Source organism: Ochotona curzoniae, unplaced genomic scaffold, assembly GCF_017591425.1.
Source record: "Ochotona curzoniae isolate NIBS_2020 unplaced genomic scaffold, NIBS_Ocur_1.0 contig_1014, whole genome shotgun sequence".
NCBI classification, from domain to species: Eukaryota; Metazoa; Chordata; class Mammalia; order Lagomorpha; family Ochotonidae; genus Ochotona; species Ochotona curzoniae.
In genome coordinates this window covers 4,031,668-4,056,743 of record NW_024464920.1, presented here as the reverse complement: position 1 = coordinate 4,056,743, position 25,076 = coordinate 4,031,668, and the positions used below count along the sequence as shown (strand labels likewise).

At 48.9% G+C, this 25,076-nt stretch overlaps 1 protein-coding gene across 2 annotated transcripts; it reads right to left on the bottom strand.

Moving 5' to 3' along the window:
• EIF4B (eukaryotic translation initiation factor 4B) lies at positions 1–25,076 on the bottom strand. Of its 2 annotated transcripts, XM_040979416.1 has the most exons (15): positions 24,989–25,076; positions 17,013–17,150; positions 15,834–16,042; positions 15,414–15,530; positions 13,933–13,987; positions 12,389–12,523; positions 9,642–9,779; positions 9,352–9,525; positions 6,314–6,542; positions 5,149–5,246; positions 3,816–4,029; positions 3,309–3,364; positions 2,743–2,848; positions 2,265–2,337; positions 1–1,955 (listed from the first exon to the last, which is right to left on the bottom strand). In XM_040979416.1, the coding sequence occupies exons 1-15, from the start codon at positions 24,999–25,001 to the stop codon at positions 1,878–1,880; spliced, it is 1,833 nt and encodes a 610-aa protein (XP_040835350.1). In that variant the 5' UTR covers positions 25,002–25,076; the 3' UTR covers positions 1–1,877. The 2 variants fall into 2 exon arrangements, with proteins under 2 accessions (XP_040835350.1, XP_040835361.1); XM_040979427.1 differs by lacking the exon at positions 15,414–15,530 and having other exon boundaries at positions 24,989–25,059.

The following is a 25,076-nucleotide window of genomic DNA, read 5'->3' as shown; positions in this document are numbered from 1 at the left end:
TCAACTTTAAAGATCAGATTTATTTGGAGAAAACAAACAAACAAAAAAAACCCACAACCCCGAGGATGGGATTTTACATCTCACAACATCTCCCAGGTGTTAAGTCTACAGATTACAAATCATTTTCATAGAAGATATTTTTGTACAAATTTTACATGTATTCAGGAACGGGACATAAATCAATCCCTGTTTCTATTTTAACAGGAGGGCAAGGTAAGGGAGTGGGGAAAAAACCCAGCTTTTTAGGATCCAACTATTTTTCGAAGTAGAAATGAAGAGGGCATTGACCTTCCCATTACCTACAAGCAAGACCCTTCCAACCTTGGGTAGCTCTCGGAAAAGCCCGCTTTCCAGCTCCTCGCCCATCCACACCAATCATCTGAAGGTAATTCACTTGGTTTGTCCTTAGTCCATTGAGCAAATGATCATGGCTCACCGCTGCAGTGAGCACCCCTGCTGGGCCAGGCCAGGCCTGTGGCACCCAGGCCTGATGGGAAGGGTACCATCGACCGAGCTGACCCCGACACTGAGGCAGACAGGCTGTGTGGCCAGAGAAGCCAACACCTGGTTAAATAATTCTCTCCATTATTCATTCTTTTAGGGGAAAAAAAAAATAAATGCAACCCCAAACCAAAAACCCCACATACTGATCTAGGTCACATTATAAACCCAAGCATGTGTGTGGAATTTCAGTGGAGAGAAAACTGGTTTAAAAAAAAAAAAAAGTGGTGAGAAAGGCTCCCACTATACCTGCCCCAGTCCGTGGGATCTGGCCTGTTCTCCTCCCAACATCACCAAATTCTGAAACATTCTCATTTGTAGGAGTCAGCAGGAGCAGGCATAGGTAGGGGAGGAAGTGAGAGTCCAAATGACTTCAAGATTTGCTCGAGGGAAGCACTGATTCTCGTTTCCCAGCCCCAGCAGTGGCTGAGCTAGCACAGCGCCTGAGGATCAGCTACAGGACTTAAAGCAGGGACTGCTTTCTGGGCGGTGAGAGGAGCAGGAAGAATGTGAAGAGTCTGAAATGTTAAAGCTTTCAGGTTGCAGCAGAATGCGGTTCTAGTTCAGCTTTCAGAGAGCACAGTGTTTGAGGAAAAGGGGACCCCCCCAAATGATTCCCTCTCCAGGACGCCACCATCGCTTACTGCAGGTGCACCAGGTTCCCTCCTCCCCCTGGCGTGACATAACCCAACACCTGCTGCACAATGCCCCCTCCCCTACCCTAAAAGCTTCCTTAGAACCACAATTCTCCAATGTATTTTGGTCCTCAAGCAGTTCTATTCTCTAGTGGCCTGTAGACTCTCAACTACCCCCCTGGGGGGTAAAAATAAAGAGAATCCTCCTAGGCTGACCCCAGTAACTCTGAAGTAAAGGAAGAAGAGGGGCTGGCAGCCTCCTGGAAACTCCAACAGCTTGAGACTAAATTTATCTTTCCCAGATGAAAAATCTATTCAGGTAACGTCTACAAATTCATATATGCCACGCTAAGAATGAATAGGTAGCAATCTCCCACACTCACTTCCCTGAACCTCCCTGCCTGCCACTCCATCTGCCATGGCCATTGCTGCTCCAGGGAGGCCCTGGGCACCAGCCACACAGGCAGCCAACCGCTTGGTACTGTAAAAACACACCCCAATTCTTCTGCTAAACAGTGTGGGCTCTCTCTGGCCACAATGGTGATCCTCCGGTGGCTTCAAATACTTTAAAGGCTGCAGCAGCATGCAAAAGAATTTCATTTCATTAAAAAAAAAAAAAAAAAAGTTAAGAAAGGTCTCCAGGAGATGGTGAGTTTTATTTTGTCTTGTCTGGATAGAGGTTTGATTTGCTCTCGAGTGTTCCAGGGTGGAGAGAGTAGGAGAGCGCCCAGGCGTCGCGGGCTATTCGGTGTCTTCCCCCTCGTTGTCGTCTTCCCCATCCACAGAGAGAGCGGCATACTTGCTGGCAGAACTGAATTTCTGTAATGGACGAATGACAAGGTGATGTAGACCCTGGATTGTCACATCAAAACCTGGGACACAGGCAGGCCACAGCTGCTTTCCCAGGCCATGGACAGGCGTGCAGACCACACCTGCTGGCGAGTAGCCAGGACAAGAGGGCCAGTCAGAGGCACACATGACCCTATCCGAAGGGAGGAGTGGGGACAGGAACAGGAGAGCGCTTGCCTCTACTGCATGGTACCGCCTTGTTTGCGATCACTCTAGCCCACGTGTACAGGAGTCTAAGGGCAAAAGCTCAGAGAGGCTGGGGGCCAAGGCCACACTTACAGAGGCTGGACTTTCTTCAGGTTTCTTTGGCTCAGGTGCAGATCTGGCATCTTGTTCCTTTTTGCCATCTTTCCTGTGGAAAAGCATAAGACCACATCTCCAGGAGCAGACCTCTTCAATGCGCATGAGGGCTGAGGCACCCAACAGTCCTTGCTCTCTTAGAACTGTGATGTCTGAAGAGTTGATTTTTCCTTCCTTGAACTATTATTTTGTTTCAGAGTCACAGAGGGTGACAGGGAGACAGCTGTCCCATCTGCTGGTTTGCTTCCAAAATGCCCACCACAGCTCAGGGGAACTGAGCCAAAACCAGGAGGCCAGAGCTCCCACAAGGATGATGGAAATCTGAGTTCCTGAGCTGGGATTTGAACCCAGATACCCGTATCCAGGACACAGGTGTCTTGCCCGGTGCCTGCTCTAACCACCAGAGTGCCTTACTCCCCAAGATGTGTTCTCACCCAGGGGGAGGGAACCCGCTCACCTGTCTGACTCCTTCCAGTGCTCTCTGTTCCCGCCATCTCCTGGACCGCGGCTCGAGTTCCCACCTTGGCCTTTGGGTGCACTCATCCCATCTACTTTGTTTTCATCTGTTTGAGCAGACACCCAACAAATCAAGGGCTGGCCCCAGAACCACCCTCCCTCAGGAAAACTGCTCATAAATATCAAGGGGAGGGATCCCACTGTTTCCCCTTCTCTCCATCTTTGGGAAGAAGTCCCATGCTCTCTGCATCATTCACACTCCCAAGCAAGAGCTACTCCAAAGTTCCACCACCATGAACAGCAAGCTGGAACGAAGGATGCTGACGTCTGACAGTGGCCTTGGCCTGCTAATGGTGACATTTCTAATCTGGACTGAACATGCTCACTTCCTTCCGATGACTCCCCCTCCTTTCATAGAAATGTTCTACCAGGAAAGGGCGGAGCTGCAAGCCATCTGCAAAGGGCCCAGGCCTGCCCTCTGCTGGCGAGAGACAACAGACCGACAAAGCAGCGCCCAGACACCCCAGGCCCAGCCTTCTGCCAGGCTGTCACACTGCATGGGCTTACCTTTCCTTGCTGGTCCCTCCTCCGATGGCTGAGCTGCGGCCACTTTCCCCCCACCACTGAAAGGCAAACATGCAATCATGTAAATGATTTCAGAATGAGAACACCTAAGAAATTCAAGCATTTCCAAAATGCAGTACACTTTTCCCAAAACTCAGACTACATTTAACGTTAGAGGATATTAAACTATAGACTTGTCAGCAGATGACAGAAGGACCTGGAGGCCAGAGACTGACAGGGAAATGGACTCCAAGTGCGTACTACCCGCATGTGGTGGAGGTGGGGAAGGCCTAATTTATAGTGCCCGCACATGCCCATCACAGATAATTCCAAGTCATCAAAATGATACCAACAGCTTCCTATACATCAGAAAATAAGAGCCAGCTCCATGCAAGTGAACTGGAACAAAGAGGTGAACTTAGGGGACCTGATGCCAGGCCAATCCCTCCCAAGGCACTTTCCATCCCAAGGCCCCATCTCTCAAAACTTCTTGACTACAGGCCAACTCACCTGGTAGGGGACTGCTGCTCTGGGTCTGTGCTTGGAGATCGAGCAGGAGGGTTAGAACTCCGCTTCACCCAAGCGTTCTCCTTTGGCGGAGGGGCTGGCATTACCTTTAGGGGCTGATCGGCTTTGGGAGGCTTAGAAGTTGGAGAGTGACAATCCTCCTCCTTACTGAGTGTTTCATTCTCTACAGACTTCTCACTCTCTCTCCTCCGTGCATCTGTGAAGTCAGAGGGGAGGGTCAACTTCTTGGGCTGTGGCTGGGGGTGACACACCTTACATATAGTACAAGAACTTATCAAGATTTCAACTGGATGTTGAAAATGGTCCACATTCAAGTTCCCAGTTTCCATCACCATGATACAGACACCAACAGATGCAACCATCCCTTTAGTAGGAATCTCAAAACATCACTTTGACCAAGCACCCCAATGACAGAGAAAACAGGAAAAATGTCAGGGCACACACCTGAAAGGAGAGCTCCCACCACCCCTTGCTAAAGATGCACACCCCATCAGGATTCCAGCTTCTCACATCACAGGGAGGCTGTCCTCACAGGAGGTGTGCCTGTGGCTAAATGGGGCCTCTGGCAAATCCCAACCATGCTAGTCCACTGCCTGGCTCCCCTCAGCCTCCACACACACACACGCGCCAAGGTGACCAGCAGCCGCATCCTCACACCAGTGAGAGCACGCACTCAAACCTGGAGCCTGTCTCATCACATTCTTTCCACATTTTAAGGCCAAGGCCTACAGACAGAGCCAACTCAACAGGATCATTTTTTCACCTTCTCCCAAAGAATGGTACTATCTACTGTTAGGAAGATACAACTCCAGTACTCCTGACTTTCAGCAAATTCCTAAAGACCTGGAGGAATTTCCAAACTGCTTCAGCCTTGCACTGTTTAGAAAAGTTCCAACCAATTTAGAGACAGGAGAAGAGACAGTGCATCTTGGTAAGGGGAGAAGCAGGAAGCATTCAGGTCTCCAAAGCACTCCAGGTGCGTGTCAAGAATCAGACGTCAGTGGGGAAGAATGAAGGCCTGACATGGTCACTTGGTAACTCCACCAGCCACACAACACAGCTGTTCCCACAGCTGACCCTGGGAACAGAGAACTCCTGGCCCATAACTGCTTGAAATAAATAAAACTCAGTGATGTGAAGCCCTAAGGTGGAGGGACACTTACTGTCAAGGAAGGTACACTCTTCTGTCAAACACATCATTTACCTCTATGCTGGGACAGATTTGAAACTCCTGTCAGTCCATGCTAATCCAAACAGAGAGCACCTGACAATCCAACCCTGCGAAGTTGTGGCTTCCCATCCTCGTCTGACTTACTTCTGCCAGAGGTGGCTGAAGGCCCAGTTTGTGATGACTCACTTCCTGTCCTCGACCGTTCTCGTTCCTGAGTTTCTTCACTTCGCCAGCTCGGGTGTCTACACAGAAGCAAACAAACAATGCACATTACCCAGGTCACCTCAGGCCCACCGCTCATCATCAGATACATTTGTTTCACCCATGCGTCCCTTTGTGCACATGCAGCTGCAGCTCTCTCTCCATCAAACTGGGACGCAGTAGTCATAACGACACAACTTGAACTTAAACTACTGCAAGAACCAGCTATTAATGTTAATAATATTGTCTTAGAGGGGCTAGTGTTTGGTGTAATGCTTCAGATCTTACATGGGATGCCTACATTCTAGAAAATGCCTGGGTGTGAATTCTGGCTCCACTCCTTCCATCTGCCTACGTGTATCCTGGGAGCAAGCGGTGGCTCAAGTGGTTGGGTCCCTCCATCCAAGCCGAAGACTTGTCTGAGTGGGGACAGATCTCCCTTTGAAATAATAATAACAATAATGATAATAATGCCTTATAAAAGCTAGGAACTCAATCTGGGTTTTCCAAGTGGTAGCAGAAACCCCACTGCTCACACCTGCTGACTACCAGATGTGCATCAGCAGGAAGCTGGGAGCGGGCGTGCAGCTGGGGCTTGAAGTCGGGCATTCTCCCACTGGGTATGGGTATCCACAGTGGCATTTTTCCTACTATGCAGAATGCTCAGCCCCAGGAAATTCTTTTTTAAGTCTCTATTCTGTTAGACATAATGCTATCTTTTAATGGCTAACCCACACAACAATTGCTAATAAAATATTTTTACAATGACAGCAGTAACAATTATCATAATCAGTACACACACAGGTAAAAAGCCTAGCCTGCACTTTACATTTTCTCTCATAAATGTGACAAGTAAACATAACTCCCATTAACCCCAGGGTAACAGCTCTGTAACTGACATGATGGGACTCGGGCTCCTCTGGTCATAGCAATTTTGGCTAGATGCCAGGTCTTCACAATTCACTGGGTTAAACTGTCCCACTTCAGACTTACCACCCCTAACCTCAGCCCACTGAACGCTCCCAACCATGACCAGGCAAAATTCCCTGGTGCCTCCGATGAGACCGCCCTGCTGGTGCAGAAAGAACTCCCGAATGGGAGACTTTACCTCTCCCGAGGCCGTCGTTCCAGTTTGGGCTCATCCAGCTGACGCTGCAGCTTCTCTTGCTCCTTCTGCAGCCGTTCTTCTACCTCTCTTTCTCTAGCAGCTGTGTCGACAGGCTTTGCCCCTCCAAAGATAGAAGCTGCCCGACTGGACTGAGAGGTGCCAGCAGAGGAATCGTCTTCCTTTGGAGTACTCCGAGGCTTCAGATTCAGTTTGGGTCTCTGGGGGGGACCTGTGTTAAATGAAACTCGGGCAATCACTTGAAACAGGGCAGACATCAGTCTAGCAGGTGAAACTGCCACTTGTGCCCCACATCCAAGGGCGGCTCCAAGCCCCAGCCCTCTGCACCCTCAAGGCAGCAGATGAGGGATCAAGGACTTGGGTTGTTGCCACCCATGTGGGAGACCTGAATGGAATTCTGGGCTCTTGGCTTCGGCCAACCAGTGGACAGAATTGTCTTCTGCCTCTCTTAAAAACAAACAAACAAACAAACAACCCCTTAAAAACCTGGCCTGGATGATGGGTGCCTTTAGTATAATAAAGAATTTTTAACACCATGGGATGGAAGACTAGTTCCTCCATGCGCGTCTGTGTCATTCATGTACCCGATAGATGACTCACAGGTCAGAGAACCCAACCCTGAACACAGCAACACAATCTGGGGGGGGATGGGGTGGTGGTGGGGTGTGTGTGTGTGTGTGTGTGTGTGTGTGTGTGTGTGTGTGTGTGTGTGTGTGTGTGTGTGTGTGTGTGTGTGTGTGTGTGTGTGTGTGTGTGTGTACACGGTTAGAAAGCTCTGAGCATACACCTGAGTGTTCCCTGGAAACTATGTTGTTCATCCGTGTAAACGATGGAGGACGCAGCAGGCCCGTGCCCACGTCAGCTGGCTGTGGTCAAGGAGCTTTCAGGGTGCGCAGCTGCGTGTCCTCTCCCATGCCCACTCGGGGTTTTATACCCTCACCACCCACCTACCCAACATGCACGGCACATTGCTGAAAGCAAGCATTTCCTACAGAGGATTTAAGCAGACAGCTTTTACAGATCCTGAGACACAATGCTAACATGTTTAAGTTCGTGAAGTGATAACTATCTCCACGTAGGAAAAAAATAAAAAAGGTAGAATGAGAGGAATAGATCTAGCTTTTACCTACTGGGTCATGCTTCAAAATGCCTACAACAGGCAGGAGTGGGAAACTCCCCACAGGTACCCAGGTGGGTGTTAAGAGGCCCCAGTACCCGTTGATAGGAAGCTGGAGTAGACACCAACATATGACCTGACCCTGGAGACTCTGAAATGGATGCAGTCATCACAAGTGGCAGCTTAATCCACCGCGCCGCAACCCATGTGCACTCCTACTTCCGCTGGGGCTCAAAGGGGCAGTTCCAGTTCCCTTGAGGTTTACAGCGGCTACTCAGTGGCCAGCGACTGACTGAGTCATGTATTAGTGCGGCTCTACTGTCCCCCAACAGTGCAGCACAATCACGACTTTAGCCAATACTGATTCACTCAATGAATCATTTATTAAGCTCCTACACTTTAGATACTGTACAAAGGCCAGATGATAGTGAGTTTGATTGAATTGGAATGTCCCAAGTAGAAAGAACAGGAGATACATACAGGGCTACTTGGGGAGCCCGCGAAGGCTTACAGGAGCGAAGACCTGAGTTAGCCTGCACACCGAGCGTGCACCTAACAGCGTTTCTGAGGAGAGTGTAAGGTAATGCTGAAGCAAACTGCAGGCAAACAGTGAAGGCCCCTGCAACTTTCAGGTCAAGGACACTAGCTATGCCTGTAAGGAAGGCAGCAAGAGAATTAAATCTTGTCCACAAAGACATGGGTCCACTGTGAAGAATGGAGCAAGCAGCGAAATCTGCCGAGGAGTTTGTGGGTGTGGTAGGGGGCTACGGTGAAGACACTGCTCAGCTTCCAGCCATTAGGTCCCTGCCACTCACATGGGAAATCTGGACTATGAGCTGAGCCTGGCCCAGCCCCCATGTGCTGGGACTCTGGTGTGTGAATTAGGATGGAAGATCTCTCTCTAGCAAAATGAAAATAAACAGCATCAACAACACAACGATAGTGGCAGGGACTTGCAGTGAGGGGTCAGGAGAACAAAGCCAGGGTTAAAGCATCAGAGGTCAGGCACCACAATCAGGTGCACCTCGGGCTCATAGCCGAGCCCAGCTCTCCTCCTTGCAAAGTGGAAGCAGCAGCAGTTGTGACACAGTCTTAAAAGGAAATGACCTGTGCCTGGACATGCAGCTCCCAGGTGCCATAGTCAATGCAAAGTTGAGTTACTATTTGTTTTTTTTTAGGCTTCCTGCTTGAAGAAACAGGTAAAACAGAAAAACAAACAGGAACTTTGCTGGTTTGTGTGGCTTTCCACTTGCCCCAAGAACTCTGCCACCTCTCTGTACTTCTTACTGGCTGTCCAGGCCTATCCTCCCTCCTCTGCAAAAAACCCCAGACAAGAATGGAGCCTTCAGCATAAGGTCCAAGACAAGACAGTGAATAATTGGGGTAGGGGAAAAAAAAATGCAGCACCAAGGCACCATCACCTTTTTGGTGACATCACTTCAGTCAGAACACAAATGACCATTTATCCACAAACTGCAACAGATCTGGAACACAACTGATGTTTTATAAGTTGATGTATTAAAGCCCAATTTTAGAACAGGTGCACTGATATCTGACCCTTAATTAATGATACTGATCATTGTGGTGTCATGGCCATGACAATCAGCAACGTAGCTTTGTAACCTCAAGATTACGTTAACCTGAACATCCATTCTTTCTCTTTGAAAAAAAAAAAAAAAAAAAGGGCCCTAAATCACTAATCTGAAGTGTGATTTATAAACAAGCTCAAAAGCCCAGAGTGCTGGCTGACTCGGCACAGCATGCTAACCTCTAGGCTGCCCACCCTGCTGCCTCCATCAGAGTGGGGCTCAACTTGGGCCCAAACGAGGAGCTGGAAACACAGCTGCAAATGTCCCACTGATCCCAGCGTCTGCTCCATGAAGAAAGCAAGAACATGATTTACCTCGGTCCTCCCGCCTGTAATCATCCCGGGAGTAATCGTCTCTGGAGCCCCACGACCGGTCGTCCCGTCTGTCATAGCGGTCTTCGTAGCGGTCCCCGCCTCCCCTGTAGTCATCGTCCCTGCGGTACCCACTACCAAACGCTCTTCTGCCACTGCCTAGCCTGGAATCATAGCCTGCAAACATACCCCAAATTGCAACCATCACACTGGAGGAGAAAAAGGGCAAAACAAAATAAAACAAAACAAACAAAAGAATTCTTGAAAGCATGCAATCTGTTTACGGCCATTACCTCGATCATAGTCTCTGCTCCCTCGGTCATCGTAGCGATCCCGGCCGCCGTAGCGATCCATGTCCCGGCGTGGGCCGTCCCGGTATCCATCCCGGTATCCGTCCCGGTACCGGTCCGAATCGTAACGATCCCGATACTCTAGAGGAGACAGGTCACATTGTTCCCTTCTCTCCAACTTTATCCAGAGAAAGCAAACACGCTAGCATCTTAGTTCTCACAAAGACAAATCACCTTATTTTCCAAAGTGGAAGAATTGGAGCTGTATGGAATTCTCAGTATTTGATTTGCTGGGACAGTAACTTGGGTGGAGATATATGTGGAAAGAGTCTTCCCTGTTCCACAGTCAATTTCTGAGGAACAAAGCCCACTGCCCTGCAAGAGTTAGTGGGGTTGGGCCCGGCGGCATGGCCTAGCGGCTAAAGTCCTCGCCTTGAACGTGCCGGGATCCCATATGGCCACCAGTTCTAATCCCGGCAGCTCAATTTCCCATCCAGCGCCCTGCTTGTGGTCTGGGAAAGCAGTCAAGCACAGCCCAAAGCCTTGGGACTCTGCACCCATGTGGGAGACCTGGAACAAGTTCCTGGATCCTGGCTTCAGATCGGCACAGCATCGGCCACTGCACTCACTTGGGGAGTGAATCATCGGATGGAAGATTTTCCTCTCTATTTCTCCTCTCTGTATATCTGACTTTCCAATGGGGGGTGGGGGGGAGAAAGGAGTAGGGCAAAAAGCAGACATGAACACAGCATGGGACTACAGCCTCGGTAATTGTCACTCCAGACAGAGAAACCCAGAGCAAGGTTTATTTCCAACTTTCCAGTGGCAAAGATGAAATGCATGCCAGCATCTCATGTTGGCAAAATGTATGGGCTTAGGTCAGTTCGTGCACTGCTGATCACAGCGTAAAATAGTACAAACATGCTAAAGCTGCTTTAGAACCATGCATGCAAGGGTTGAAAATCATTTTGGTTTTTAGGAATTCATTTGGAGGCAATGATGTGATAGAAGACAGAGGCATTTACTGCAATGCTATTTATAATAGTAAAATCGTAGCACATGCTAATCTAATGATGACAGGACCTCTGCAAAGAGCAGTGACTAAAAACTGACTCAGAAAGACGTCTACTCAATGTGTTTATGACATATTTGCTGCATCTCTGCCTCTCACACATACTCACCCACGGTAATAGTGTAACAGGCCCCTATACGCAAGTATAAAGCAAATGCGGCAGTTCAGGTGGCCGGCCAGATTGTGCAAAACAAAACCAAGCACCCCAAATCTGAACTTGTAGCAAACAAAAATCAGACACGTGTTCCTTCGCAGTATTTTCTCTACTTGACTTTCTTTATATCTAGTCAAGCTGCCAACAGCCTGTACTCCTAAGGAAACAGGTTGACAGTGAGAGGCAGCGCACTGGCAGGTGGCTGCTGAGCATGTAGTAACATCGAGACGACAGTTGCCCCACCCCACGCTGTCATCCTGTTGGGTCCGAGGCGGAGGGTAAGGAGTCTCAGACTCTGGCGATACTTGAGGGTTTCTAATTCATGCTAACTGCAAGTTGACTCAAAAACTGGACCTCGGTCTACCTTTCCTTCCTGTTCACTGCAGAATCTGCATCCGCTGACGTCGCTGGGGGAGCGTGGCTGAGGCAGCTCTCCCCAGGATCTGCTGGCTCAGACTGGATGGCTGAAGGTCGGAGGGAACGCGAGAGTCCAGCCTTCTCCTGAGCCGACCCCGCCCAGAGGAACTGCCGTGTCCCTGGCTCTGCGTGTGCAGTGCGTGCTAGGTGCCTCACAAAATCAGAATGTGTATTCTAGTTGTGCGGGTGTTTTATAATATTTCAAAAATACTGATAGAAAGAAATAATTACAGCAGATCTACTGCTTAGGTTTAGTGTGTGCCAATATTTTGCCATGTTTATTTCACGATTAGGAAGGAGCCAGATTACCAAATCTATCTTGATAATTTCATGACTCGTACCACGATCAACACGATGGCACAATTTTCAAATGTCTGTGTCCCTCCCTCCTTCCAGGTAACAGGTTTTGGATTTTGCCCTTGTAGTTCTATGCCTGCTACACTATGAAGTAGTCTATTATATGGACAAGCAACGATTTAAAATTTCTTTGCTCCATAAGAACAGCAAGTTCTTTCCATTTTTTGAATAACTAGCGGAGCTTTTCAGGTAGTTTTAAGCATAAAGGCTTCAGGAGCCTTTGTTCAGACTGAGGCGCAGAGCTAACGTGTAATCCCCCTGCCGTCACGTTCCCTGCTAAGTGCATTGTGTTTATTCGCATCTGCACTCCCCACTGTGTGGCTGATGCACACAGGATTTTGGGCCCACTTTTTGTCACTTGTCTCTCCTGAGCCCACATGACAATAAGTCTTGTTCTTTGTATAACAATACAATTGATGTTTCTGTGTTATGTACCCAGCAATCCTACCAAAATTAAGGCAGTTTACTTTAGTAGACTCTCCTGGGTTTCTTTATAAACAACTGTCTCCAAAATCAGAGGACAACAACAACAACAACAAACACAAAAAACTGACAACTGTCCCTTTCTTTGCTTAGTTAAAAACAAAACAAAAAACCCCTGAGCTTATCAAAGACCACTCCTGTTCACACCTTTGAGTTTCCTACATCCACTCTGTGCCAAGGTGATCTTCCAATGTACACATCTGCCCCACTCCTGGATAGACCAACCCTGGAACACAGAGGAAACCCACTGCACCGAAACAAACTCACTGTCTCCAAAGCTGTCGTCGCCTCTTCGGGGTGGGTAGTCGTCCATGCTGTCCTGGGCAGGACGGGCCCTCCAGTCCGTGTCTGTTTTGTCAGAATCCCGATTTCTATCTCGGCCAAAGGAACGGTCATCTCTGTCTACAGATGGATCCAAACACAAAAACCCGGTCAGCCCACCCCAGCTGGCCATTATGACCCCCCACCCCCGCCGCAGTCCTCATTTAAAAAACAAACAGCAAGAGCTCCCATCCACTGGTTTATCCTCCAAATGTCCTCACTAGCCAAGGGCTGGGTCAGGCTGTAGGCAGGAACTAGCAACTCAATCCGTGCCTCCCCTGTGGGTGGAAAGGACCAAATGCCCAGCGCCTGTATCAGCAGGAAGTTGGAGCCAGGAACTGAATCCCATACTTCAATATGGGACACGGGCAACTTAACCACCCAGCTACACACTTGCCACACCATATTTCTTTTAAATCAAGCTGCCACAATGAAGTTGGCCCAGGCCCACAAGCACATTCTCAACTCAACTAGATGCCTCTCACGCCTACTGTGATTGAATCAATGCTCACCTGTCTTGTATTCTGTACAGGCCAGAAGTCCCTGAAACATAGAGAAGCCCTTCGTGTCCAATACACTGTGAGGTAGCTATTCTATACATCTACTACTTCCTGTTCATTTCTTCCATTCAGGGTTTGCCCATCTTGACATTCCTTTTTGAACTGGAAAGTTTTTTTTGTTGTATATTCTTTCCATCTGGATTCCTTCCTCCTGTCAGCAGTATCCCCTTAACATTTTGACAACTCAAAACATCTTCCATGTCTACCACAAGTCCCCTGTGTGGCAAAACTGGCTGAGAACCGCTACTTTAGATTCAGGTAGACCCTGGGACCAGCACAACGGCATAGTGGTTAAAGTTCTCGCCTTGCATGTGCCGGGATCCCATATGGGCGCCGGTTCTAATCCTGGTGGCCCTGCTTCCCATCCAGCTCCCTGCTTGTGTCCTGGGAAGAAAGTCAAGGACAGCCCAAAGCCTTGGGACCCTGCACCCGCATGGAAGACTCGGAAGAGGTTCCTGGATTCGCATTGGCTCAGCTACCTGGGGAGTGAATCACTGGACAGAAGATCTTCCTCTCTGTCTCTCCTCCTCCCCGATAATAAATAAATCCTAAACAAACAAATAAACAAACAAACAAAAAACAACAAAAAACCCTCAGGTAGACCCACGCTATCCTTTAACACTTTGTGGGAGTGGCTATGCCACTGGGATCCCATACTGTAGCCAGAGTCCTGGCTTCTCTGCTCCATCTCCTGCTAATGTGCCTGGGAGGTAACAGAAGACAGCCCAGCCCAAGTCCCTGGGTCCCTGCCACCCACGTGGGAGACCTGGATATGGTTCCTGGCTCCTGACGTTGGCCTGGCCCAGCCACAGCTGCTGGAACCATTTGGGGAGTGAACCAGCAGATGCACCATAAGCATTTCTGGGAAAGGGTGACCCCTACCTTGTCATCCCAGGACCACTGCCAAACATGAGATTTCGGTTTCCTTACCTTTATCCTGTGCTTGGTCGGCAACATCCACTCGGATTCTCCTGTTACCTAAAGACTGAGAATACAGGACCACATCAAGCCAGCATGCATGAACCCCACGAATGAGCATGCACACCCGGGCACAGCAGAGGCACTAGGGAGGGGAGGTCAGAGGAACACTGCGTCCTCGCTAACACTCCCACCTGTCAGCTGAAGGAAGAACCCTTCACAAAGGCTTCAACGTGGAGTCACTTAGGATGAGTACACTAAAGTCCTGAAATAAATACCAACTACACACTATTTTTGGGGGACGGGAAGGAGGAGGAGTCAAAGATACAGTAACTTCATAGCTAAATTAGCTAAATGAAAGACATGTTTGGGGCTATAACAACCATTCATTGAAATCTTACGTTTTTGAGCCAGCAGCACGCACTCTATAACTTTGACCCATCTACCTCTGGATAAATCAGTTCCCGAGGAATGCATTGACTTCCCTTGTCCCATAGCATTATTTACATACTTTGACCCTAATTAAGTTTATCAGTGATTTTTACTTACTTCACAATGCAATCTAGTTGAAGAACAGTAACAATGTATTCTACTTAAAAACACTCCAAAGTGGGCCCAGCATAGTAGCCTAATGGTTAAAGTCCTCACCATGCAGGTGCTGGGATCCCATAGGGCCGCAGGGTCTAATTCTGGCAGCCCCGCTTCCCATCCAGCTCCCTGCTTGTGGCCTGGGAAAGCAGTCGAGGATGGCCCAAAGCCTTGGGACCCTGCACCCACGTGGGAGACCCGGAAGAAGCTCCTGGCTTTGGATGGCTCAGCTTCAGCCGTTGCAGCTACTTGGGGAGTGAACCAGTGGATGGAAGATCTGTCTCTCCTTCAGTCTAAAGCTGACTTTCCAATGAAAAATAAATAATTCTTCAACAATAACAAGAAAACACCACATCTAAAGGTTTAACTAAGCAGTTCACTGAAAGTTTAACAGAACAACCATTTAAGTTAATCCAGCCAACATCAGATGGTGGGTGGACTTCTTTTTCTCATTTAGACTAAGTTAAAGTTTCATAACATTAGTAAGATCCAAGGAGAAAACCTCAGAGCAGGAACAAACGTTGACTGTCAGTTTCCTTTAAAGCTTTTTATCAAAGCACACCATCACAACACTTCCCTGAAAGTGAGGTGATATCCTTGAATACTAAGCCACTCAAATGGATTTCTTACCCCCATTTTCCTTCATCAGAATAATTATTTTGAAAAAGCAAACTTATAGTCAAGGCAAAGTTGTGAATGAATGAAGTGAGCCCCCAGGAGCCAGTGCGTGGTGGCTTTCTTCCCGTCTTGCGCACGCACGCCTCCCTGCCATTGCTGAAGTGACTCAGGCCTTTCACTGTGGGTATTATACGACTCTCACAGAGTCCACCCAACGCCACGTGTCTGGCCATCATGACACAGGGAGTCCTCCCCGCCACTGCCCCCCCCCCCAGGACATTCTTTACCTCTTCATTGAGGCTCAGGGCACTGAGCAGGGAATCCAGGTCCTCGAACTCGGCATAGCCAAAGCCTTTCAGCCTCTCTGGGTTGCTGGGTTCCCGAGGTAAGCGCACTGCACTAATCTAAAGGAGAAAAGAAAGCAAGCACGTTTCCCACGTTTCCATCACTGCACACAGATGCCTCGAGGCGGAAGTGATAAAGACACAACGCTGCATACACCCGCTGCATACACCCGACCACACCTTCTGCATCTTCAAAAACAAGATTTTCATCCTTATCAGGATAGCAAAACTCAAAAGCAATCAACCAACCAAACTCACCATGAATTCAGTGTATTTCTCCTTTTTAGTTGTTCTTCCGATGAAGAGCTACAATCAGTCCCTATCCACGGCATCTAGTTACTGGCTGGGAAGTCCTACACTTACATTTAATCCCCTGAAGAATTCCTTAATGGAGTCTTCTGTCACATCATAGGGCAGGTTCCCTAGGAAAGCAGTGTAGGGTGGCGACTTGGGAAGACGGCTCCGGTCGATATTGGGTTCCCGAGCAGCCCGTGGAGCGGTGGGAAGGATAGAACGGTCAATTGGAGGCGCCCTGTACACATCGTCATCGTTGCTGTGCCATGTAGTGGAAACTGGAAGAGCAGACAAGAGTAAGGGGACCGCTGCTAGATGCCAAATGCAAACACACGATGCCACGACAGACCAGCAATGGGAGAAAAGCACTAGCAACTGTATGTCTCATTTCAAGGCCTGGCTCTCAGTGAAACCATCACATAGCTCCTCACCTAGCAAAGAAATCAACGTGAAGTCACCACATGTGGGTACTTAACACACATCTGCTCTTTGCCCAAGTCTCAGAGCAGCACACCATGATTGCAGCCTGCATCCCCTCCTATCCCCACCCCCTGAACTCTCACAGTCTAATGTTAGGCTGCCCAAAGCAGTCTTCCTGGTTTACCATCTTCTTTAAAACACACCTCTCCCTAGAGTGTGTCCACTAGTTTGTACCAACACTTATGGGAAGTTTGACCTTTGTGAAGAGGTCATGAGGTATACTGTTGCAGTCTGGAAGTTTCTAGGTGGTGGTGGGAGGTCTATGTATACCTGGTGATTAAAACAGCTAACCCTTCCTGCTGTTGTCTGAATCACACCCCAATAAAGATTCTGTTTTCGCACCACCGTCATCATCCCCTTTTCTCAAACCATTTCCATCTATGCAGGGACACTGAAGAAGGCATACTAATAGCTGCCGGGCTGTTCTTTGGCTGAGCACACCCAAGTGTACATGAGACCTTGCAGTCACTTCTACAGAATTAAGCAGAGAACCCAGTCTTTACTTTCCCAGTCTACCCTTTCCTAAAAGGGTAGGACACAGAGAAGTCTGTTCACGTCAAGCCCGGATGAGGCACACCTAAGCGGCCAGTGCTGTCTCACCTGCAGTCAGTTAAACCCCAAGATTAAGTCTGTATCAAACACATTAAGATTCCAGGCTTTACAAAATCAGTGTGTTCCTTTTGAATTGTAAGCGATACAAATTACATTTACAGTTTGGCCTGGAAGATAATGAAAATTCTAAGCTTGATGACAAATAAGAAAGATTACCATCTCCTTCCAGGTCATCTGTTTCGTCAGCCCAGCTGACGGGTTTGGGGATGTAGGTGGTTCCTCCACCAGTCCCGCCATCCTCAGCCAGAAAGTCTGTTAGGGAGATAGTCTTCCCCTTCTTATTCTTCTTTTTTGCTGTTTGAAAAAGAGAAAAAACTCTTCATGAATGCTCAGGCATTTACAGAGTGGTACAACAGAATGTAACTACTAACAAATAAAGAAAGACAGAACTTCTGTCTGGTGGCTTGAGACCCAGTAACTCGAGCCACCTCTGCTGCTGCCTGCCGGAGTTGGCACTGCCAGGAAGCCGGACTCCGGCTGATGTCTTAACCACCGGGCAGATCCTGGCCCTTCGAGCAACAAAGGCCAAAGGACTCGACTTGGGCACACTATATAAACACAATAAACACAAAACAGTCTAAAGGCTTAGAAAGAATTCAACAGTAAAAGGAAAAAGTCACAAGTTACAGAACACTAGCATATGCAACCACACATGTATACGTATAAAGAAAAAAATCAGAAGTTGAGGAGTCTCTGCCTCAGACTGTGAACTTGGGTGGAAGCAATCTTTTCACTTTCTACTACATTTATTATTTATCACTGGAGATCTTAATTTAGAAACAGGCCACTACATTCACTGCTCCTTCAATGGAGAGAAAAGACAAACTTCCTATCCCATGCAAGATACTATGTTTGGTACATGTGAAAACTGTAATGCTTGTAAAACATTCATTTATGATAGGAATCTTAACTTCCAATTCACAGGAAAAAAAAACAAAAAAAACAAAAAAAAACCAAAAAACCCCCAAATCTTTCTTTCTCAGAAGCAAGGTTAAGCCACCATCCTACAGTTAACAGTGATACTAGATAGCTAAGCTGGAATTAAACAGCAAAATTTCCATCCAGGCCCAGTGCTCTTCCGGTTACCTCCCTGGGATCCTGGCCCCTAAGCAGCTTATCAGTAATTCCACAGCAGACCTCGGTGATCTCGGCACTCGGCTAGCTGCAGTGTCTGAATGACGACTCTCCCACTGAGACTTGTACGCACTTTCCTGCAGTGTGCGCGTGCAGAGGACACTAAAAGCTTCCTGCAGGGCGCTGACCCCGCATCCCCTAGGCAGTCCTTAGCAGCTTCCCAGAGAACACCAACCGGGCAACTCAGAAAAGAAAAAGGGAAGTGACATTCTAGAACTGGTCTAACTGCAGCTACTACATAATTAAAAAGCACCTCTGCTGTAGTAGGATCAGCTTCATGGCTTTCATGATCATGAATTTTTTTCTCCACATTCTAATTCTCACCTCATTTTAACACCTTAATCTGTCTCTGAGAATATATGTGATCAATCAGATCTTATCTGAAATCGGTCTACAGAATTCAGAGAAAGCAATATGGCTCCTATCACATGGAGGCTCCGGCAGCTCACCTGCAAAGACGCAGCTAGTGGACATTTCAATATACCAATATGGACAAGGCATTAGGTAAAATACTTAAAAGCACTTAAGCTTCCCTTGACCTTTTTTCATATAGTTTAATTCAAAAACAGTATCTGGAATTAACATGAATCTAGCTATAGAGCCTAACTCTCAAGGGGCTGACTCTACTATTATTAGCCAATATCCAATTATCTTGTTACTGGGAGAATGAAAATGATCTCACGGCCAGTACAAATAGTGAGATCAAGTTCAACATTAACAGTAGGAATGAATAAAAGGTATCTTTTCTCCCTTGTTCCATAAACATTCATCAACCAAAACACAGAAGCTGGAACGACCCGGTCTTCTGTTCTTAGATTAAATCAAACCCACAGACCAGCATCTCCTTTCATAATCCTCTGAGTTTTCAATGCCACACATTCTTCTGTTATTTTCAATTTAAAAACCCACAAAACAATATTAATTTTGCAGCATCGTTTTTCCCTGAAAACGTTTATTTATTTGAAAATAATAGTTACTCAGAGTTACTTCCGGCCACTGGCTCACTCCCAAAACGGTCCTCGTGGCAGGTGGCAGCCAAAGGTTCCCCTACACGCGGACACAGCAGCACAAGCCCTTGGGTGACCTCCCTTCTGCCCTGTTCCCAGGGGCATCAGCAGGGAGCAGTCAGAATTGGAACCTGTGCTCCGACGGGATGTTGGTGTAGCAGAAGGCACCAGTCAGTGACAGTGGCTATACTGTTATTTTAGAACCATACATCCCCTTTGCTCTCTTTGCCCCCTCCGCCAGCCCCCAGGTCCCCAGCACTGGCTGACTTCCTTCACAACACCTTTAACTCAGATTCAGTGGCAGAGTTCACTGCAGGAAGCAGATTAGCAGTAAACCTCAAGCCAGACTCAGGGTTTCCCCCACTCCATTTTTAATCCAATAGTTGAGAAAAGAGCCAGTCTACATGTTCAGGACTGGGTCAATGGCAGCAATTCCTATGAGTGCAGGTTCGAGACCCAGCTGATCTGCTTATGAGCCATTTGGGGAGTGAACCAGCAGATGGAAGATCTCTCGTTGACTCTCTCAAAGAAACTCAGGATTTTCACAGCATTCTCCTCCAGCATGGCTCATTGCTTCAAACACAACAATTCCTTGCCACAATGATTGAACTGGTCTAATTTTTAAAAATAAGACTTATTTATTTTTATTGGGCATAGCAGTTAAAGTACTTTCTTTGAACGTGCTGGTTCTAATACTGACAGCCCTGCTTCCTCACATGGGAGACCAGGAAGAGCTCCTGGCTCCTGGTTTCGGATTGGCTCAGCTCCACCCATTGCGGTCGCTTGGGGAGTGAATCAACAGAAGGAAGATCTTCCTCCCTGTCTCTCCTCCTGTATCTGCTCTTCCAGCAAAAATAAAAAATCTTAAACAAACAAAAAAAACCTGTTGCCCACATGGGATCCTGGCTCGTTCAGAGCAAGGACTTAGCTGCTGGCTACTGCACTGGGCCCAGTTTTCCTACATTTTTTTTTAAGATTTATTTATTTTTATTGCAAAGTCAGACATATACAGAGAGGAGGAGAGACAGAGAGGAAGATCTTCTGTCCGATGATTCACTCCCCAAGTGAGCGCAACAGCTGATACTATGCCGATCCGAAGCCAGGAGCCCAGAGCTTCCTCCGGGTCTCCCACGTGGGTGCAGGGTCCCAAGGCTTTGGGCCATCCTCAACTGCTTTTCCCGGGCCACATGCAGGGAGCTGGAGGGGAAGCAGGGCCGCCGGGATAGAACCGGCGCCCATATGGGTTCCCGGGCGTGCAAGGTGAGGACTTTAACCACTGCGCCACCGCGCCGGGCCCGAACATGACATTTTGCACATCTAAATTCTAAAGACGGGCCTGATGCTGTAGCCTAGTGGCTAAAGTCCTTGCCTTGAACACACTGGGATCCCACATGGGTGCCAGTTCTAATCCCGGCAACCGCGCTTCCCATCCAGCTTGTGGCCTGGGAAAGCAGTGGAGGACGACCCAAAGCCTTGGGACCCTGCATCTGCGGGGAGACCTGCTGGAGTCTGGGCTCCTGGCTTTGGACAGGTTCAGCTCAGGCCATTTGTGGAGGATGAGGTTCTTTCTCCGTTTATCTGCCTTTCCGATTAAAGGAAACAAACAAAAAACCCAACCCTGCAAGCAGTGCTTCGGACACCTGACTCGTGCCCTTCTGCCAGGGACCTCTAGATTGACCCCCTGGAGAAGCACAGCGGCTGTTGCCCTTTTCTCCGCCCCTTCTCACAAAGGGGCCAGCGTGGTGGCCAGCCCCTATTCCTGACAGCAGGGTCCAATCTCCGTGGGGACATGAGGAGTCAGATGGGATAATAGGCAGGTATGGTCTCTGCTCCCTGGTGAAGTTATCTTTGTATAATATAAAAAGTTGCTCTTCTCCATTCTCTGCCTTCCAAGGGCATGCTCTCTCTGGCTACATTCCTCAGGCCTCATTTACATAACAGAGAAGGGGGATTTGCAGGAGGACAACTGATTGGACATCATTTGTATGAGAACAAAACAAAGGCAGATACTTTCCAACAAGCGTGTGGAAACAATTGATGGATTCCACAGACAGGCTTATGGGAACTATTTAAGCTCCTCAATCCCTCCTCCCTTATCCTATGTGACCCTCAGTCTGGAAAAGCCTGATGCCACTAACAAACTAGCTGTTGACCATCAAAAACAAAAAACAAACAAAAACTTCAGGCTGACAGCTAGTTCCTGATTTCAAAAAAAGAGGCCCTTGAAGTACCAAAGCAGTAAAGTTTACTTTGATGCAAATTCTAGCCCTGCCTCTGCATCCTTGTGGGACTAGTCGGTACCTCTGATCTGGGGACTGGGGAGGGAAGGGACTGATAATTCGCAATTGTGATGATGAGAATGTTCACATATTACTTGAGTATACTTTAAAAAGGGTACATTTGATGGGATATGAATGGTATCTTTATTAGGCACTAAAGCAGGCCTTGCCAAATCAGGACAGTATTCATTAACAAACACATAAACGCAAACACTCAAGGGCCCAGACCTAGGCTAATTACCCTGCTGCTCAGTGCCTAGCCACAACGGAAGTGTCACATGTTAAGGCTGTGCCTTTCCTGTCCCACACCAGGGCACTGCAACAAGTTTGTAAAAATGGAATTCACAGATATTCTGGTACTGGAATTTTTGGAATCCATTGTTTCTTTTACATGATGCGTTTTCTGTGAACTGAAGACCCCTCCGTATATACACGTTCATTGTAGTAAAAGAAACTTATTTCTCACCTGAGCGATGACTGCCCTCAGTCTCCATTGTAGAGCAAGGATTAATGGCGTCTTAACGCCTAGGCCCAGAGCCCGCCTTAGTAGGAACTTTCTCAAGTACCCTTACATAGTTTAGCTCGGCAGACTTCTAAAAACCGTACTGTCGCAGACTCTACGTTCAGTTACATGACCTCCTTGTCCCCAATTAATTCAACACATGGAGGAACATACCACCATGCTCCCCACCCCCCCAAGTCCTCCAGGGACAGGGAACTTGATCTTCACCTAAAGCAACAAAATAAGCGCCCAATGAACTGCATAAGGTACAAGGTACTTGGAGTTTCCAAAATAATGCTTAAAATGCAACTCTTCTGATTTGGTCATTTTCCTACCTTTGGATGGCAGCAGGGATTTATGGCATATCTAGGATGATTATTTTGAAGATTTATTTCTACTGGAAAGGCAGATCAGATTTATATATAAAGAGGAGAGATAGAGAAGAGAAAGGTCTTCTATCCACTTCTCTGTTCCCCAAATGGCCACAACAGCCAGAGCTGAGACAATCCAAAGCCAGGAGCCAGGAGCCTCTTCCAGATCTCCCAGATGGCTGTAGGGTCCCAAGGCTTTCGGCTGTCCTTGTCCTTGATTGCTTTCCCAGGCCACAAGCAGGGGAACTGGAAGGAAAGTGGAGCACCCTGGACATGAACCAGAACCCACGTGGGATGCCAGCAATTTGCACGGTGAGGATTTACCCACTGGGCCAACACACTGGGCTCCCGGGATGACTGACAGCACCCCCTCAACACACACACATCCCTAGTCACAAATAAGTTACACTTGATTTCACTTGCTAATACACCTTGAGAGGCAACAGGTGATGAAAGACGGGCTCAAGCAACTGGGTCCCTGTCACCCACTGAGCTGTTGGCCTGTGGCTTGCCCTTGGCCCAGCCCTGGTCAGTGTGGGCAACGTGCTAAGCAGTTGTTGGGAGATCATGAGAGATCTCCAGTCTTTCAAATTAACAACAAACAAGTAAAGGCACACCCAGAAGTAAATAAGCCCCATCCTCTCTGCCCTACTCATACCTTGTGAACACAGAAAAGAATGTTTTATCGAAGATGCACAGACACTGTGCAAGGATTTCAAACTCTGCATTGAAACAAAACAAAACAAAACAACAACAAAAAAAACTTTCCCAAGAAGGTTCTGATGTGCCTCCCTCGCACAGGCTCCTGGCTTTTTCAGTACCTGCCTGTAACTGACACTGCCTTTGCCTTTGAACCTGGACAGGGAGCTCCAGGCTTGCCTGCTGAAGCTGGGGACCCTACTCCAGAGTCACAAGCAGATGGAAAACAGACACCAGTGTGTGATCCCTGCCTGAGGTTCAGCATCAGAGTATTCTGAAAGTGAAAGGCCCGCGTGCTTGGGCTTCCACACCCACCCTACAGGGTAACCTGTGTCAAACACACTTGATCCCCTCCAGGTAAGGGAAGAGATCAGGCAACTGGAACAAGAGGTATGGGGCTTTTTAACAAGTCCAATGAAAGCAGTCACAATGAACACTTGAGAGAAATGAGCACCTTGCCTTTCGAAATATTCCTCTAAAAGATGACAAAGAACGGAGTGCCCTGGTTCAACGTGTCAAGTTCCCTAGCAACTCAAACAATCCTCACTCGACGGTCAGTCACGGGGCACGCTGCAAACCCGCACTGCTGGGGAGGATCTCACAGAAGCGCCCAGCAGACCCTACAAGAAGGATGTTCCGACAAGTGCAAGCTCTAGCTCCAACAACCGACCTAAGACTCCAGGGAAGAGATCTGACAGACCTTTAACTCCTCGGCATGTCACCTGGGCAGGCAAGGTGGTAAATCGAAGCCCCAAACAACAATGGGAACACGGTCAACTCTTGGGCGAGGCCTCTGGGCAGTTTCTCCAACTCAGGACCTCATGTTGGTACCCCAAGTTGGTGAAGAAGAGTTCAAGTCTTTCAAGATCTTGACGTTGCCCTGCTACCCGACAGCAGTGTGACCTTGAACCCATCCATGGCAGCGACTGCCATCTCTGTATAACCTTGCGTGGAATCAGATGAGAAAGCAGCATATTGTGCACGCCTGGCGATCAGGTGCCACACCACCGAAAGCTGGTACGGTAAGAGACACGGCTCAATCCCTCATAATAACAGAGAAGACAAATTCCAGTGAGAAATGAGTGCCCAGAGACGGTAGTTTAAGCAAAAAGTTTTGCAGAATGCAGGGTTGTTTCAGGGAGAAGAAAACCACACAGCCTCTTAACAAAACTGAATGCTACAAAGCTCAAGGCTGCTTTCCTGAGTCCAGCGGGAAGGCCAAGTCTACACGGAAACCGACTCCGGCCATTAGCGAGCGTTCTTTTCAATAACACGTCCTAGTACTCGCAGTTACCCTTCAGGGGAGGAGCGGGGGCCCGAAGCCCTAACACCGAAGCTATTAACATTCAACCAGAATGGACGCTTAGTTAAGAGGAGCGAAGACCCGACCTCGTTCGGCACGCCTGCTCGGGGAGCAATCGAGGCCGGTAAGAGAATGGCAAAGGCTACAGGGAACCCTCCGAGCCCATCCCAGCTTCCTCTCTGCTAACACGTGGGCGCGCCACATTGTGTTCCCCACCCCCAACCCACTCCAGCAACCCCGACCCGCAGTCCTGCCACACACAGGTCCCCTCGGAGGAGCTGCAAGGGCCGGGGCACCGAGCACCGAGCACCGAGCACCGAGCTCAGCACCCCCAGGAGCGCCGGCGCGCACGCGCACCCAGGCCGCCCCCCACGGCACCCCGACACCGACTCGCGCCCGGGTTCCAACCGCCCTCCCCCACGCCCGTCCGCAACGGCCTCGTGCCTCGTCCGAGACGCGGGATCTCAGGTGCACCAGTCCGCGCGCCAACCGCCTCCTGCCTCCTTCCACGCAAGCACAGTGCCTCACGCCTCCACACAGGCCCCGCGCCGCCCGCCGACCTCCCCGCGCCTCCTCACGCCCCCTCCGAGCCGCAGTCCACCATGACCGCCTCCTCCAACCTCGCGCAGACACGGGGGAGAAAAGGTGTCCTTCCCCTCCCCCTCCCAAACATCCCGGAGCGAGAAACCCAACGTGGCGACGCCGCCAGCCTGCCGCAACTCCCTCGCCCGAAGGAAATCGGGGCGGCCCGCTCCCCGACACCATGGAACCAGTGGATCAGGCTCCGGGAGGTGATCCCGGACACCGGTCCTTGGCCGCGCTCGGCCGCTCACTCACCTGAGGCCGCCATGTTGGGAGAGGGAGAGAGAACGCAAAGGACCCGGATGAGGCAATCACGTGATGAGAGCGGGGCGCGTCGGGCTGG